General features: G+C 46.8%; 1 protein-coding gene across 2 annotated transcripts in view; it reads left to right on the top strand.

The window, feature by feature from the left end:
* STAB2 (stabilin 2) overlaps positions 1 to 15950 on the top strand; it is a 174570-nt gene that overhangs the window by 138113 nt on the left and 20507 nt on the right. For both annotated transcript variants that reach the window (XM_069581064.1, XM_069581065.1), the window contains 7 exons: positions 1683 to 1829; positions 3115 to 3171; positions 4308 to 4434; positions 7879 to 8028; positions 9708 to 9812; positions 12350 to 12457; positions 14826 to 15019. In XM_069581064.1, the coding sequence (XP_069437165.1) occupies positions 1683 to 1829; positions 3115 to 3171; positions 4308 to 4434; positions 7879 to 8028; positions 9708 to 9812; positions 12350 to 12457; positions 14826 to 15019 (888 nt within the window). The remainder of the gene's footprint in view (positions 1 to 1682; positions 1830 to 3114; positions 3172 to 4307; positions 4435 to 7878; positions 8029 to 9707; positions 9813 to 12349; positions 12458 to 14825; positions 15020 to 15950) is intronic.

A 15950-nucleotide genomic window follows, 5' to 3' on the forward strand; every position in this document is an offset into this window, starting at 1 on the left:
TCAGACATGACTGAAGCGACCTTGCAGCATCCTGAGTGCTAGTAAGGCTTTCAGAGCACTTTGTATTCAGAGTACCATTTAGTTAAACTTTACATGCAATGTAATCACTAATCCTATCCACCTGGTGAAAACAACTAAACCTCAGTGAAGTTTAGGGACTGGCTCATATAGTGCAAGAGTGAAAGTGCAGGGATTCAACTACAGTTTTCTAGTGTTCTTCCCACTGAATCACACTGTGTGCGTCCTATCAAACACTACTGGGATGTCTTTTTCTTTTCATGGAACTTTCTAAAAGCATTTTGCTTCCTGTTGGGGGGTGGGGGTGGGGAATATATCCATCAATTTACTAGCTGTGTGGACTTTAGGAAGGGATGCTCAAGGATTGTTGCAAGAATTGAACAAAATAATGTATCTAGAGCATGATTTAGACAATGTCTTCTTGTTCAGTCAATAAGTTGTGTGACTCTTTGAGATCCCATGGACTGCAGCACGCTAGGCTCCTCTATCCTTCACTATTTCCAGAATTTGCTCAAACTCATGTTCATTGTGTCAGTGATGCCATCCAACCATCTCATCCTCTGTTGCCCACTTCTCCTGCCCTCAATCTTTCCCAGCATCAGGGTATTTCCAATGAGTTGGCTCTTTGCATCAGGTGGCCAAAATATTAGAGCTTCTGCATCAGTCCTTCTAATGAATGTTCACGGTTGATTTCCTTTAGGATTAACTGGTTTGATCCCCTTGTAGTCCAAGGGACTCTCAAGAATCTTCTCCAGCAGTACAATTCAAAAGCATCAATGCCTGCTGCTGCTGCTAAGTCGCTTCAGTCGTGTCTGACTCTGTGCGACCCCATAGACGGCAGCCCACCAGGCTCCCCCATCCCTGGGATTCTCCAGGCAAGAACACTGGACTGTGTTGCCATTTCCTTCTCCAATGCATGAAAGTGAAAAGTGAAAGTGAAGACGTTCAGTCGTGTCCGACCCTTAGTGACCCCATGGACTGCAGCCTACCAGGCTCCTGTGTCCATGGGATTCTCCAGGCAAGAGTCCTGGAGTGGGGTGCCATTGCCTTCTCCTAGTGCATGTGAAAAAGAAGTTGCTGTCATTATAAGGTTAAAGCCTGTCACTGTATATTTTGGAAAGGAAGTGGTACTGGAGCTTTGCTAGGTGCTGGCACTAAATAAGAAAACTGGGTAACTGCCTGTGAAGTGGCCGTGTCAGCCAAGTTTATCCTGAGCCAGGGTCAGGCCACATCTGCTCCACCTTGTCACCCCCACCACTACCATCTATACTTTGGTGGAGCAGTATTGCTGAGTGGCCAGGAGTGGGGGGCTGAGACTGCCATCCTGGGCGTGAATATCCACACCACCACCTACTGGACGTGTGCCCTTGGTGAGTTGCCTAACCACTCACTGCCTCAGTTTCCTCCTCTGTAAATGAGAACACAGGTAATAGTAGCCACATCGTAGGGTGGCTGTGAGGACTGAAGGAACTTGCATAGGTAAAGCACAAAGAACAGTGCTTGGGAATAATAATACATTCTGAGCATTTGTGATGCAGACGCTGATATCAATACGTATCAGTTCTTTCTGACTCTGGTAGGTTCTGGCCACATTCCATGGCCTGAGAAGAGGAGAAGTCTGAGGATCACTGACTGTTCACCCTCTCTCTCTCCCTGTCTCGCAGGGCGACCTCTTCCTGAACAGCCAAACGTGCAGAATTGTGCAGCGGGAGCTCTTATTTGACTTGGGTGTGGCCTATGGTATCGACTGTCTACTGATTGACCCCACCCTGGGGGGCCGTTGCGACACTTTTACCACTTTCGATGTCTCGGTCAGTCCTGGAAACACTGCTGTAGAAAGAGACCCTTGGGCCAACAAACAGCCCTTGTGACCTAGCGTGGACCCTGCTGTGAAGACTCAGAGGGCTGGTCCCCAGCGAACATGGGAACCAGGGGATCAGGAGGCCACAGGACAGGGCTTTTCAGATTCACCATCAACAAGCATCTATTCAGTCCTGTACAGGCCTTGCCCATTCTCATTTATCCACCCACCCATTCATCCCCTCACCATTAAGTGAGCAGCTGTTGGGGACCAATAGTATGCCCTGTCCTGCCAGTCATTTTCAAACCCACCCATCCACTCAGTCATTCACTTATCCATTCAACAAGCAGTTTTTGAGCCTCTGCCAGGATAAACCATGTGAAACTGCCATGTTTGACAGAGTATGACTACAAAAATGGCCGTGTCATATGGTTCTAGTATCTAATATATGCTGCCCATACTTCCATTCACTTGTTTGTGCACTAACGCTGATTGAGCCTCTGTCCTGGGCCCTGCACTGTGTGAGGCACATGTGCATTTCACATTCGTTCATCCATCCAGTACCATTTATTGAGTATGACCTTTGAGCCTACTGTTCTGCTCAATGCCCATGTTACCCCTATCCAACGATAGGAGTAATGATCATCAACTCCATTATGTCAATTTGGAAATTGAGTCTCAAAGAGATGAAGTGACTTCAATGGCAAAGTCTGTGACCAGTTGATTTCTATACCAGGTGACTTATAGGCATTTGATAAATACCTAGATTGCTAGAATACCAATCAGCCAAAGTAAGAGATGAAAAAACAGTTGTTAACTTCTTAACTTCCAAAGTATATATATACACACATTTTTTTTTCAGTTAATCATTTTTCCTCACAAATCCCCTGAAAATCAATAGCAAGAATTAGTATCCCTATTTTATAGATTAGAAGACTAAGGATCAAAGAATGTGATTCGCAAACATTTTGCAGCTGATCTCTAAGGAAACTGACACTTGTATCCACATTCCCCATGGCTGCTGTGCCGGGTGCCGTGTGACCCTGCCCTGGTGCCCCTTCATCTGATAGGGAACTTATCACCTCAAAAAACTAAACCAAGGAGCTGAGATCCAAGACAGACCTTCAGAATTCTCTATGGCAAAATTGCAGTGCATTTGTTTTTATATTCTTAATCATAGCTTGAATCTTAACCAAGATTAAGTTCTTAGTCAAATAATCATAGCAATAACCAGGGGCATTTGCTTTGTTTCCTAATATTCTGGATTTTTAAGTGTTTCTTTTCTTGCATACTAGGGGAGTTGTGGAAACTGTATCTCTACTCCCAGTTGCCCCAAGTGGACTAAACCAAAGGTAACTATGAGCACAGTGATAATGTTTGGAGAGTGATAGGTTTGTTTCTTTATTAGACCCCAGTGTCCTTATAGGTATGGGTGTGTGCACATCTGTGTGCGTCTGTGGGTGTGTTATAACTGTGTGTAACTAATTCATGTCTTTCTTTCAACAGTCAGGCCAATGGGATGAGAGTGTAAACATTCTGAGCCCAGGGAAACTGTCAGCCCACTTTTAAAATCTAGAAGAGTCATGAGATTAAAGACCTAGAAGGAGTTACAAAAATAATGCTAATTATGAAAATAATAGTTGCCTTTAGTTGGTTGCTGCTTATGTCCCTGGCTCTGTGTTGGACTCTTTGTTTTGACATTATCCTCTGTTCCCATTATAATACAGGAAAATATATTACTACAATTTAGGACAAATGAGTCTCAGAGAGGGTAAGCAATCAGCCCAAGACCACACAGCTATAAGAAGCAAAGCTAGTCTTAGAGCCTAAAATACAATGTAAGAGTAATAGTTAAGACAATGAAATTCGGAGTCCACAGTTATGGGGTCAAATTCCAGTGGGTGATCTTTGACAAGTCACTTAATCTATATGCTTTTGCCCCTGCACAATGGAGCTAATAATAGTTCTGTGTGTGATTATTAGGAAAGTAAGTTTTCAAATGTGGGTACAGAGCCTGGCACATAGTAAGTACTAGTTAAATATTGGTTTAAGCGCTTACTCCAAAGTCAAGCTCTTTCTACCCTACTAGTAACCCCTCTAACAGAAACACCCCTACAAAAATGAACTGTACACCCTCTCTACTGATGATCTTGGGGGCTTGCCAGACCTCTCTCTGGATAGAAAGCTACATCTTCCGCACTTTCTCCCCAGGTAAACTCGTCTTTTGCAAACAGCTCTAAAGGCCCCCAAGTCCTTTGTCTTAAAATGGGCAAATTTTTTTTTCGTAGACTCCACCTCTGCCCCCTACCCCATTCATCTGCCTCTCTATGCCCCTGAGAAAAGAATTCCCTGCACAGGGCTCATGCCCATTTGAGGCCCATTTTCTACTTGGGCAGTACCTAGGATCTTCCACTAGGGGGCAGACTAGAGCCCAAGAGCTCAAGTACAGGGATGGAACGTGAAGGGATGATTGGATCTCTTCCTTTAGGGCCAGAAGCGGAAGTGTCTGTACGACTTGCCCTTCAAGAGGAACCTGGAAGGCTGCAGACAACTTTGCACTCTGGTGATACAGCTCCCCAAGTGCTGCAAGGGCTACTTCTGGCCAGACTGTCAGGGTAAGAGTGCCTCTTATTATCTTGTGATTCTGAAATGATTGCACAATCACTGTGGACCCTTTGAAAGTACCAGAAGTATAAAGTGGAAGGTGGGGGCGGGGGAGCAAGGGAATATATTGTTCTTAATGATTCTACTAAGAAAAGATCCAAAAGCAATTATTCTGAAGAGTTGTGTAGCTTTCCTCTCCATTTTTTTTTCTTATCATATTTGGTTTTTACAGAGTTGAGATTCTGCTGTGCAAAGGTTGTAAATCATGTGTTTTTTCCTTAATGTTATAGAATAAGACATTTCGCATGGTGCTAGAAACCCTATATTTTATTTTTGAGATGGTACTGATTCCAGTCTATGATACTGATTAAGCGCACTAGTTTAAATGCATCTAAGGACATCCACCTCGGCAGGGTGCTATATCAATGTGGTATGTGTGGGCCATTATTTCCCGAAAACTCCCCTGTTATAAGACATGTAACATCACCCATCCTCCCTAGCCTCGCCCTTTCAGGAAAGGGCTCCTGAAACCGCTTCTAGCTAATAATGCAGCAGCAACAGCATGGCGAATGCCATGGAACTTCCTGTCCACCGTGCACTGTTTTAAATGAACACATGTATTGAGTGCTACCCCCCATACAGGGCTTCCCTGGTGGCTCAGTGGTGAAGAATCTTCCTGCCAGTGGAGGAGACGCAGGTTCGATCCCTGGGTCAGGACGATCCCCTGGAGAAGGAAATGGCAATCCACTCCAGTATTCTTGCCTGGGAAATCCCATGGACAGAGAAGCCTGACAGGCTAGTCTAGTCAGTCGACTTAATGACCAAAGAACAAAACAATTTCCCATATATGGCAATACATCTGAACCTCTCCACAAGCCCTAAGAGGCAGCTTCCATTGTTACCCCCATTTTACAGATGAGAAAATGGAGGTACCCATTGGATAAGAAGCGAGTCCAAGTTCCCGCTTTGTGTCTCCAGGAGCCATGATTTTCGGTACAATGGGCTTTCCTGGTGTCTCAGTGGTAAAGAATCCATCTGTTATACAAGAGACATAAGAGTTCAGTTCAGTTCAGTCACTCAGTCATGTTTGACTCTTTGCGACCCCATGGACTGGAGCACGCCAGGCCTGCCTGTCCATCACCAACTCCAGGAGTTCACTCAAACTCATGTCCATTGAGTCGGTGATGCCATCCAGCCATCTCATCCTCTGTCGTCCCCTTCTCCTCCTGCCTTCAATCTTTCCCAGCATCAGGGTCTTTTCCAATGAGTCAATTCTTCACATCAGGTGGCCAATGTATTGGAGTTTCAGCTTCAACATCAGTCCTTCCAATAAGTCAGTTCAGTTCAGTTCAGTCGCTCAGTCGTGTCCAACTCTGCGACCCCATGAATCGCAGCACACCAGGCCTCCCTGTCCATCACCATCTCCCGGAGTTCACTCAGACTCACGTCTGTCGAGTCCGTGATGCCATCCAGCCATCTCATCCTTGGTCGTCCCCTTCTTCTCCTGCCCCTAATCCCTCCCAGCATCAGAGTCTTTTCCAATGAGTCAACTCTTCGCATGAGGTGGCCAAAGTACTGGAGTTTCAGCTTTAGCACTATTCCTTCCAAAGAAATCCCAGGGTTGATCTCCTTCCGAATGGACTGGTTGGATCTCCTTGCAGTCGAAGGGACCCTCAAGAGTCTTCTCCAACAGCACAGTTCAAAAGCATCAATTCTTCAGTGCTCAGCCTTCTTCACAGTCCAACTTTCACATCCATACATGACCACAGGAAAAACCATAGCCTTGACTAGACAGACATTAGTTGGTAATGTCTCTGCTTTTGAATATATTCAGGACTGATTTCCTTTAGGATGGAATGGTTGGATCTCCTTGCAGTCCAAGGGACTCTCAACAGTCCTCTTCAACACCACAGTTTGAAAGCATCAATTCTTTGGCTCTCAGCTTTCTTTATAGTCCAACCCTCACATCCATACATGACTACTGGAAACACCATAGCTTTGACTAGATGGAACTTTGTTGGTAAAGTAATGCCTCTGCTTTTAATATGCTGTCTAGGTTGGTCATAACTTTTCTTCCAAGTAGCAAGTGTCTTTTAATTTCATGGCTGCAGTCAACTATGTGCAGTGGTTTTGGAGCCCCCCAAAATAAAGTCTCTCACTGTTTCTACTGTTTCCCCATCTGTTTGCCATGAAGTGATGGGACCAGATGCCATGATCTTAGTTTTCTTAATGTTGAGTTTTAAGCCAACTTTTTAACTCTCATCTTTCACTTTCATCAAGAGACTCTTAAGTTCTTCACTTTCTGCCATAAGGGCGGTGTCATCTGCATATCTGAGGTTATTGATATTTCTGCCAGCAATCTTGATTCCAGCTTGTGCTTCCTCCAGCCCAGGTTTCTCATGATGTACCCTGCACAGAAGTTAAATAAGCAGGGTGACAATATACAGCCTTGACATACTCCTTTTCCGATTTGGAGCCAGTCTGTTGCTCCATGTCCAGTTCTAACTGTTGCTTCCTGACCTGAATACAGACATAAAAGATGTGGGCTCAAGTCCCTGGATGGGGGAAGATCCCTGGGGGAAGATGGCAATCCACTCCAGTGTTCTTGCCTGGGAAATCCCATAAACAGGCTACAGTCCATGGGGTTGCAAAGAGTTGGACTCGACTTAGCAATTAAATCACCACCATACTTACTTATCATGATCCAGTTGAGAAAATTCTGGGCTGAGAGTCTACACAATTATTCAACCTTCACTCCCTTCTCCATCACTAAAGCATAGACCATTCACCAAAGTCGGTGCCATCCCATATGTTTGTTCAGTGCTTTACATTTTCAAATATAAATACTGCCAGTTACAGTATCTCATTTGATCCTCATAGTCACAACATGGAATAGGGCAAGTGGGCATCACCCCCAGCCTCTAGAGTTTAGAGAACTGGCGCTCAGAGCAAGTTCATTATTCAGCCCAGACCAGCAAGCCCAAGTCCCCGTGTGTGCTCAGTCACTTTGAATGTGTCCGACTCTTTGCAACCCCATGAACTGTGTAGCACACCAGGCTCCCATCCTGGAGATTCTCCAGGCAAGAATACTCGGATGCATTGCCATTTCCTCCTCCAGGGAATCATCCTGACCCAGGATTAAATCCATGTCTCTGATGTCTCCTGCATTGGCAGGCAGTTTCTTTGCCAAATCCAGGTCTCCTGACCGCCAAATACAGCACACAGTTCAATACATCACCCTTCCAGTCCTATCAGATACATTTAAACTCTCAGCCAGTGGCTTACCCTAAACATCCAGTGACACTATATGGATGTGTCCCCAGGACAGCAGACCTCCTAGACTACTGGAGGACAGAACCCACAGCTGAGGTCAGGTTAGCAGCACATTTACAAAGGCACTGAGCTGCTCTGGGCCTGGGGAGACTGTTCAGTCACTGCTGTTTCATCTCTTTCAGCCTGCCCTGGAGGCCCAGATACCCCGTGTAATAACCGGGGTGTCTGCCTGGATCAGTACTCGCCCAGCAGACAGTGTAAATGCAACAGCGGCTTCAACGGGACAGCATGCGAGCTGTGCTGGCCGGGGAGATTCGGGCCTGACTGCCAGCGTACGTGGCATCCCCTCCACTGAGTTTTCACCTGTCATCAGCTGGACATGCCTCCTTCCCTGAGGCATGCCATCCACCTGACCTAGAAGCATCCTTCCTCTTTTTCCCAGCCTCCCATTTGCCTGCTATTTTTTCCTCCTTGGATATGTTCCCAATTTCCATCCACTGAAAGAGCCTCATCCATAAAATTGAAATTCACATCCCCAGCAGCCAACCAGGCAAGCTGTAGCCAACCAATGTTCATTCAGTCATTCGACTACCATGTATATGCTGAGTCTTTCCTAGTATCAGTAGCTCACATGTATGGAGTGCCTGCCATGTGCCAGGCAGGTATGTTGTAGCATCTCATCCTCACAACAAGCCTTCGAAGTGGGAGCTATTATTATCTCTCCTTAACAGATGGAGAAGCTGAGGCACAAAGAGCCTAAAGCCAGGAATAGTCCTAAATTGTAGGGGTACAGGGTATGAGAAGGGGATAGCATCTCAGCTTTCAAGGAGTTACACTCAAAGGGAAGAGACAAAAGTAGACATAAAGGTGCAAAGAGAAAGAAGCAGGTGAAGGGGATCAAGAAAGAAAGGAAATACTCCTCCAGAAAACATCTCACAAAATATTTGAGTAGAGATCTAGCAGAGATGAGGGGGCCAGGTGTGGGGCTATCAATAATAGCTCTGTCCAGTCAGATTTCAGTGATGCTGGAAATGCCGCCTAACTCTGCCATGGGGAAGCCACGAGCCATGTGTGGATATCGAGCACACAGAATCTGTGACTGAGGGACTGATTTTTGCTAATTTTAATTATGTTATATTTAAATAGCCACAGATGACTGGCTGCTCTGTGGGACAGTGCAGACTGAAGGAATGACTTTCTGGGAAGAGAGGCAAGTGCGAAGGCCCTGAGGAAGGACAAGTTTCGGCATGCAAGGCCCAGCCAAGCGGCCGAGGTAGCTGAGCAGAGTGGGCAAAGGAGAGAGAGAGAACGCAGAGATGGGCTCAGAAGGTGGCCAGGGGCCAGACGATATGGGGGCTGCTTGGCCAGAGACAGATCTTCAGCGTCTCATCCAACTGCAGTGGCAGCCGGTGGAGGATTGTGGAGGGTAGGGGTGTCCTAAACAGAAAGGGCCACCCCAGCTGCCCTGTGCAGAGAGTACCACGGGAAAGCAGGAGCAAAAGAAGGGCCAGCTTTGGGGACGCTACTGCCCCAATCCAGGTGGGAGATGGCGGTGCCTTGGGCTAAGGTGTTGGTGCTGGAGGTGGTCAGAAGCAGAAGGAATGTTTCTTGCAGCTTTGACTTTTAAATTGATTTCTGTCAGGAGGCCCAGATAAGGTTCCCTTCCCTTTCTGTTCTATTCTGTACCTCATGACACCCTCTACTTCCGTAATTTACAACACTCAACACATTTATCATTACATGTTCAATAGCCCATTACCCCTAGACTGTAAGCTCCCTGAGAATAGGGACCTTGTGTCTTATGTTTTCCACTGTAACCTCATTGCCTGGTACCCTGTGCCTCATGGTAGCCACTGAGTATGTTTATTTTTTGTAAGTTTGAATGAATGACTGTGGATAAGCATGGGGCCTCCCACACTGAGCACACAGCCAGCACATGGCCAGTGAGCTGGCAGATTGGACTTCAACCCCAGATCCCTGCTAACTGACTACACTCCAACTTGCTCTACAGCTTGTGGCTGCTCGGACCATGGACAGTGCGACGACGGGATCACAGGCTCCGGGGAGTGCCTCTGCGAGACGGGGTGGACGGGCCGCTTCTGTGACGCCCAGACAGGTCTGTTGTGAGGGTGGTCGGCCGCCAGCAGCCCCTCGCTGCAGCAGACCTTGCCAAGAGCAGCCGACTGAGGGTGGGGGTCTGAGCAACATCTGAAAAAAACAGCTCAGCAGGGGTTCAGTTATCCACGAGGAAAGATGGCTATGCAGCCCTGGGGTCAGGAGGTCTGGGGACCTGGAGGAAACTAGATGAAAAGATTGAACTCAAACCCAGGAAATCAGCCTGCAGTCCTGTCAGTCATAGAAGGACCCACCTCAAGCAAAGGACTGTTGGGCAGGAGTGGTCCTCAGGATCACTGCCCAGGTCTGGTTGTGTGTGGACACAGAGTTGGAGGGTTTCATGGAAAATACAGTATTCCGTGGAGGCCAGGATCTGACCCTGAACTCTGCTACGTACTAGACAAATGGCCTCAGAAAAGCCACCCTCTCGGGATCTTGATAAACTCGTCCGTAAACAGAGAGCCTCTTGCACGGCTTGTAGGGAAGGATTGTTGTGAGGGTCAGGGTCATGGGTTTGGAGCGCCAGTGCACGTGGGCACTCAGGAACAGTAGCTGCCAGTATCATCGTCAGTTACTGCCATCTTTGTCATGACCTCAATCCTTACTGAGCTGTCAGTTTTCTGATTCTCCCTTGCACCCTGAGCCCTGTGTTCCAGTCAAAAGGTCTCAGGTGTGAAGGCTGATGAGCAAGTTGTCACTTCATCGTCCCTGGGGGGCAGAAGGGCATGACCGAGCTCTTCTTATGAGTAACAGCAACCCAAAGTGCCAGAATCCTGGCAGTCCTCACAGCTTCAGTCCCTCCCCCTCCTTCCCTCCCTGCTTCTCCCCATCCTCCTCCCCCTTCTTCCTCCGCTTTCCTGCCTCTCTTTCTCTCCTAACCATCCCATGGCTTCATGCTGCCTCTGGATACTGCAGCCCCTTTCAATCACCAAAGCCCCAGATTAGTGGTACCCTAAGAAGGCTCTTGAAATTCCAGATGTTCAAGCTGGATTTAGAAAAGGCAGAGGAACCAGAGTTAGAATTGCCAACATCCATTGAAGCATAGAAAAAGAAAAGAATCCCAGAAAAATATCTACTTGTGCTTCATTAACTACACTAATGCCTTTGACTGTGTGGATCACAACAAACTGGAAACTTCTTAAAGAGATGGGAATACCAGACCACCTTACCTGCCTCCTGAGAAATCTGTATGCAGGTCAGGAAGCCACAGTTAGAATCGGACATGGAATATTGGACTGGTTCCAAATCGGGAAAGGAGTAAATCAAGGCTGTATACAGTCACCCTGCTTATTTAACTTCTATGCATAGTGCATCAGGCAAAATGCTGGGCTGAATCAAGCACAAGAGGGAATCAAGATTGCCAGGAGAAATATCAGTAACCTCAGATACGCAGATGACACACCCTTATGGCAGAAAGCAAAGAAGAACTAAAGAGCCTCTTGATGGAGGTGAAAGAGGAAAGTTAAAAAGTTGGCTTAAAACTCCACGTTCAAAAGATGAAGATCATGGCATCCAGTCCCATCACTTCATGGCAAAGAGATGGGGAAACAATGGAAACAGTGAGAGACTTTATTTTCTTGGGCTCCAGAATCACTGCAGATGGCAACTGCAGCCATAAAATTAAAAGACGCTTGCTCCTTGGAATAAAAGCTATGACCAACTTAGCGTGTTAAAAAGCAGAGACATTACTTTGCCAACAAAGGTCTGTATTGTCAGAGCTGTGGTTTTTCCAGTAGTCATGTGTGGATGTGAGAGTTGGACCATAAAGAAGGCTGAATGCCGAAGAATTGATGTTTTTGAACTGTGGTGTTGGAGAAGACTCTTGAGAGCCCCTTGGACTGCAAGGAGACCAAACCAGTCAGTCTTAAAGGAAATCAGTCCTGAATATTCTTTGGAAGGACTGATGCTGGAGCTGAAGCTCCAATACTTTGGCCACCTGATGTGAAGAGCCGACTCACTGGAAAAGACACTGATGCTGGCAAAGACTGAAGGCAGGAGGAAAAGGCGGTGACAGAGGATGCGATGGTTGAATAGCATCACCCACTCAATAGATATGTGTTTAAGGAAACTCCAGGAGATAGTGAAGGACACGGAAGCCTGGTGTGCTGCAGTCCGTGACATCACAAAGAGTTGGAGACAACAACAAAGAAGACCCTGGAATTTCTGCTCCAATTTTTAACCATCTCTTCTGGAACCCGATGCTCTCAGGGCCAAAGAGCTAGTCTGCAAAATTCATCCTTGATGGCAGACTTTGAGGTATAAAGTTTTCACTGGTTGCCCCTAAGGTTAACATCTTTGCATTTTGATCTGGATAACATGGCAGAAATAAAGTCTTAATACAAAAGAATAATTCTGGAATCTCAGAATCCCAGGCTGGGAGGGACCTTAGTAAATCACCCCATTACCACCCATCTCACAGCCATAAGGGGGCACTTTAGAAACACAGGGGCAACCAGATGGCATCTCAGAAGATGCCTTAGCTGGATCCCAACACCTCACATCACAGTGGGAGATGAATTATGACTTCTTTCTTTGCAGCTTTGCCTCCCGTGTGCATGCCTCCTTGTTCTGCTCACGCTACCTGTAAGACCAACAATACCTGCGAATGTAACCTGAACTATGAAGGAGACGGAATAACGTGCACAGGTAAGCCCCGTCTGTGCATGGGTGGAATAGCAGCAGGGTGCAGGGCCGGATGGAACTCAGTCAGGGGACCTGGGCTCCGTCCCAGCCCTTCTGCTTCCTGCTTGGACTGCTTCAGCAACACCCACCCTCTCTGTGATGGCTTTGCTCATGCCTAACCTGCCCACTTCCCAGGCCATGACTTTGAACTTGCTTTGCAAACTGCAATGCACTTTGTTTTATGGTGTTTTTGTAACTTTACAAATAATCCAGTTGTATGTCAAAAAATTGAGAAAATATTCTATAGTATCTTAGGACAGTGCTTCCCTCAGATACAACTTAGCAACTAAACAGCAATTTTTAAAATATAAATGTATTTATTTTAATTGGAGGTTAATTACTTTACAGTATTGTATTGGTTTTGCCATACATCAACATGAATCCGCCTTGGGTGTACACGATGCATGATACTGGATGCTTGGGGCTGGTGCACTGAGACGACCCAGAGGGATAGTACGGGGAGGGAAGAGGGAGGAGGGTTCAGGATGGGGAACACATGTAAACAGCAATTTTAAAACAACAGTGAAACCTACACTTACTCTCACCACTCAGTGAGAATCACTTTGAACACAGATATGTCTCTGTCTCTAGTAATTAGGATATAGGTTCAGCCGCACAGAGATCCAAATAAACAGTGGCATAAACAAGGCAGATGTTTAGGTATTTATTTTTATCTTGTTTAGTACTTTGGATGGAGGTACCGAGAGCTAACATCGGGCTTCTCTGTGAGAGTCTGGGGCCCAGACTCGTTCTGTCTTGTTGCTCTGCCATCGTTCACTCACCTGGCCTGGGATGGCCTCGACCAAAAGCACATCCCAGGAAGCAGAAGGAAAGAAAGTCGGGGTCGGGGGGAAGCAAAGCTCATTCCCTTTAAGGACATACCGAGGGCTTCCCACATGGCATGGCGCTAGTGGTAAAGAACCCACCTGCCGATGCAGAAGACACGGTTCAGTCCCTGGGTCAGGAAGATCCCCTGGAGGAGGAAATGGTAACCCACTCCAGGATTCTTGCCTGGAGAATCGCATGGACAGCGCAGCCTGGTGGGCTATGGTCCATGGCGTCACAAAGAGTCAGACACGACTGAAGCAACTTAGCACACACAGAAGTTGCTAAACTCCTGTCTGCTCCATCACGTTGTCTAGAACCTCATTCTCTGTCACACCTGGGACAAAGGAACCTGAGAAATGGAGTCTTCAGTTGGTCAACCATGAGCTAAGCTATAAATCTCAGATACAAAAAGCAGACAGGAGATATTAGGGGAAAACTAGCAGTCTCAGACACATGTACCTTCTGTTTTCATAAACACTCATGAAAACATGAATGTCCCTGTTCATATAGGGGCAGATACTTTCTTTACAGAACTGAGATCTTGCTATTCCCGCTACTTTATAATCTGCCACAAGGCAGTCCAGAATTGGCTCAGCATCCTCAGTGGCAGCAAAGACCCAGGTTCTGTCTGTCTGCTCTGCCAGCCTTGGGCCTTCTGTCCTCATGTTCATGCTCTCAGCCAGAAAGGCAGAGGAGAGAAATCAGAGGGCTTTCCAGCTACTCCTGGGCCTGGAGCTAATCTGTTAGTCAGTTGAAATTTGGGGGATTGTGAAAACAAAGGTTAAGAGGCAACACAGAAGAGTGGGGGAAATGTGGGCTTTGGAATCAAACCACCCTGGGTTTAAAACCAACCCCTCCACGTTGTAGCTAGTTTGCCTTTGATGGTCAGTTAAGCTCTGAGTTTCAGTTTCTTCATCTGTAGAATGGGGGTAACAGTGTCTGTGTCACAGGTGCTCAGTAGTGCCTTAGCCCTACACACACACACACACACACACACACACACACACACACACAACTATGTCCTAACATTAAAAACCCAAACTCATTAGAAAACTACTATCAAAGTGGAGCCTAGAAGTCTGTGATTAAAAAGGGCATAGGTGGACAGATATCCCCAGGCCTAGTCTATTAGGGCGGGGTCCCCAACCTCCAGAATCTTAACACCTGATGATCTAAGGTGGAACTGATGTAATAATAACAGAAATAAGGTGCATAATAAATGTAATGAGCTTGAATCACCCTGAAACCAACCCCTGGCCCCTGGGAAGATTGTCTTCCATGGAACCAGTCCCTGGTGCCAAAAAGGTTGGGGACCACAGTATTAGGGTGTTAACTGCAGGACACTAGCGTTGGCAGAGGTAGCACAGAGGCCACCAGGCACCAGGAGAGGAGGCACTGACATGTTGGGTCCCATTTCCTTGCCCGGTGTGCCTGGTCCTGGGGTGACCCACACCCTGATCTGAAGCCCCTGTTACACAGAGTCTACCTTCCTCTGCTCTTGCAGTTGTGGATTTCTGCAAACAGAACAACGGCGGGTGTGCAAAGGTCGCCAAGTGCTCCCAGAAGGGCACGAAGGTCTCCTGCAGCTGTCAGAAAGGCTACCAGGGGGATGGCCACAGCTGCACGGCGATTGACCCCTGTGCAGATGGCCTCAATGGCAGGTGTCACGAACATGCCACCTGCAAGATGACCGGCCCGGTAAGTCTCTGTCCCAGGGGAAATGGGGGGTGGGGTACCACCTGTGCCTCCCCCAGCCTGGCTTCTCCACTCAGGTCACCACTGGCCTCTTTCTAAGCCTTCTTACCACCCAAGTCTATTTCTCTATTTCTTGATAAGTCAACAAGCTAAATACAAAGTGAAACCCAATGCAGGAAAAGGACCTTACTGGAAAAACTGGTTACGTCCACTTAAAGTCTATTGTTTAGTTAATAGTAACACATCAACACTAGTTTTTTAATTTTGACAATGAACTCTGGTTAGGTAAGATGTTAACATTAGGAAAGACTGGGTGGAGAATATAAGGGGACTCTCTGCATCTTTTCTATAAATCTAAAATTATTCAAAATACAAACCAAAAAAGTTAGTAAGAAGTGGCAGGAAAAGTGCACTCACTTACACCTTTTTAGAGTGCAGTCAGTGCCCTGTTGCCCTTTTCTCTGATGGGAAGGGAAGATGGTGGGAGATGATGTCCATTACGGCTACAAATGTGAACTCAACAGTCAGGCAGCCTCTGAGTCTTGGCTCCTGGCCTGATATGCTGTGCAGTCTGGGTCTGGCTGCTTAACCTCTCTGAGCCTCAGTTTCCTTAGCCACAAATTACGAGCCTCATAATAATGCAGACCTCACAGGATCGTTCATGGGGACTAAAGGAGCTCATTCATTGGCTCGACAAATGGTCATCAAGTACCTACTATGTGCTGTTGTAGCTGTCAGGGATGTAGTGATCAAAAGTTTATACATGATAGAAGGAAGAGGCATGCTCAGTTCTGAAATCAGGCCAGTGTGATAAAAGGGATCAGGAGACAGGGAGGGTCTCTCTGAGGAAGTGACGACTGAGCTGAGATGTAAAGGAGGACACTCCATCCTGAGTCTGGACGAGAGCGAGACAGAGCAGTAACTCAACTCCCAC

This window comes from Ovis canadensis, chromosome 3, assembly GCF_042477335.2.
Source record: "Ovis canadensis isolate MfBH-ARS-UI-01 breed Bighorn chromosome 3, ARS-UI_OviCan_v2, whole genome shotgun sequence".
NCBI classification, from domain to species: domain Eukaryota; kingdom Metazoa; phylum Chordata; class Mammalia; order Artiodactyla; family Bovidae; genus Ovis; species Ovis canadensis.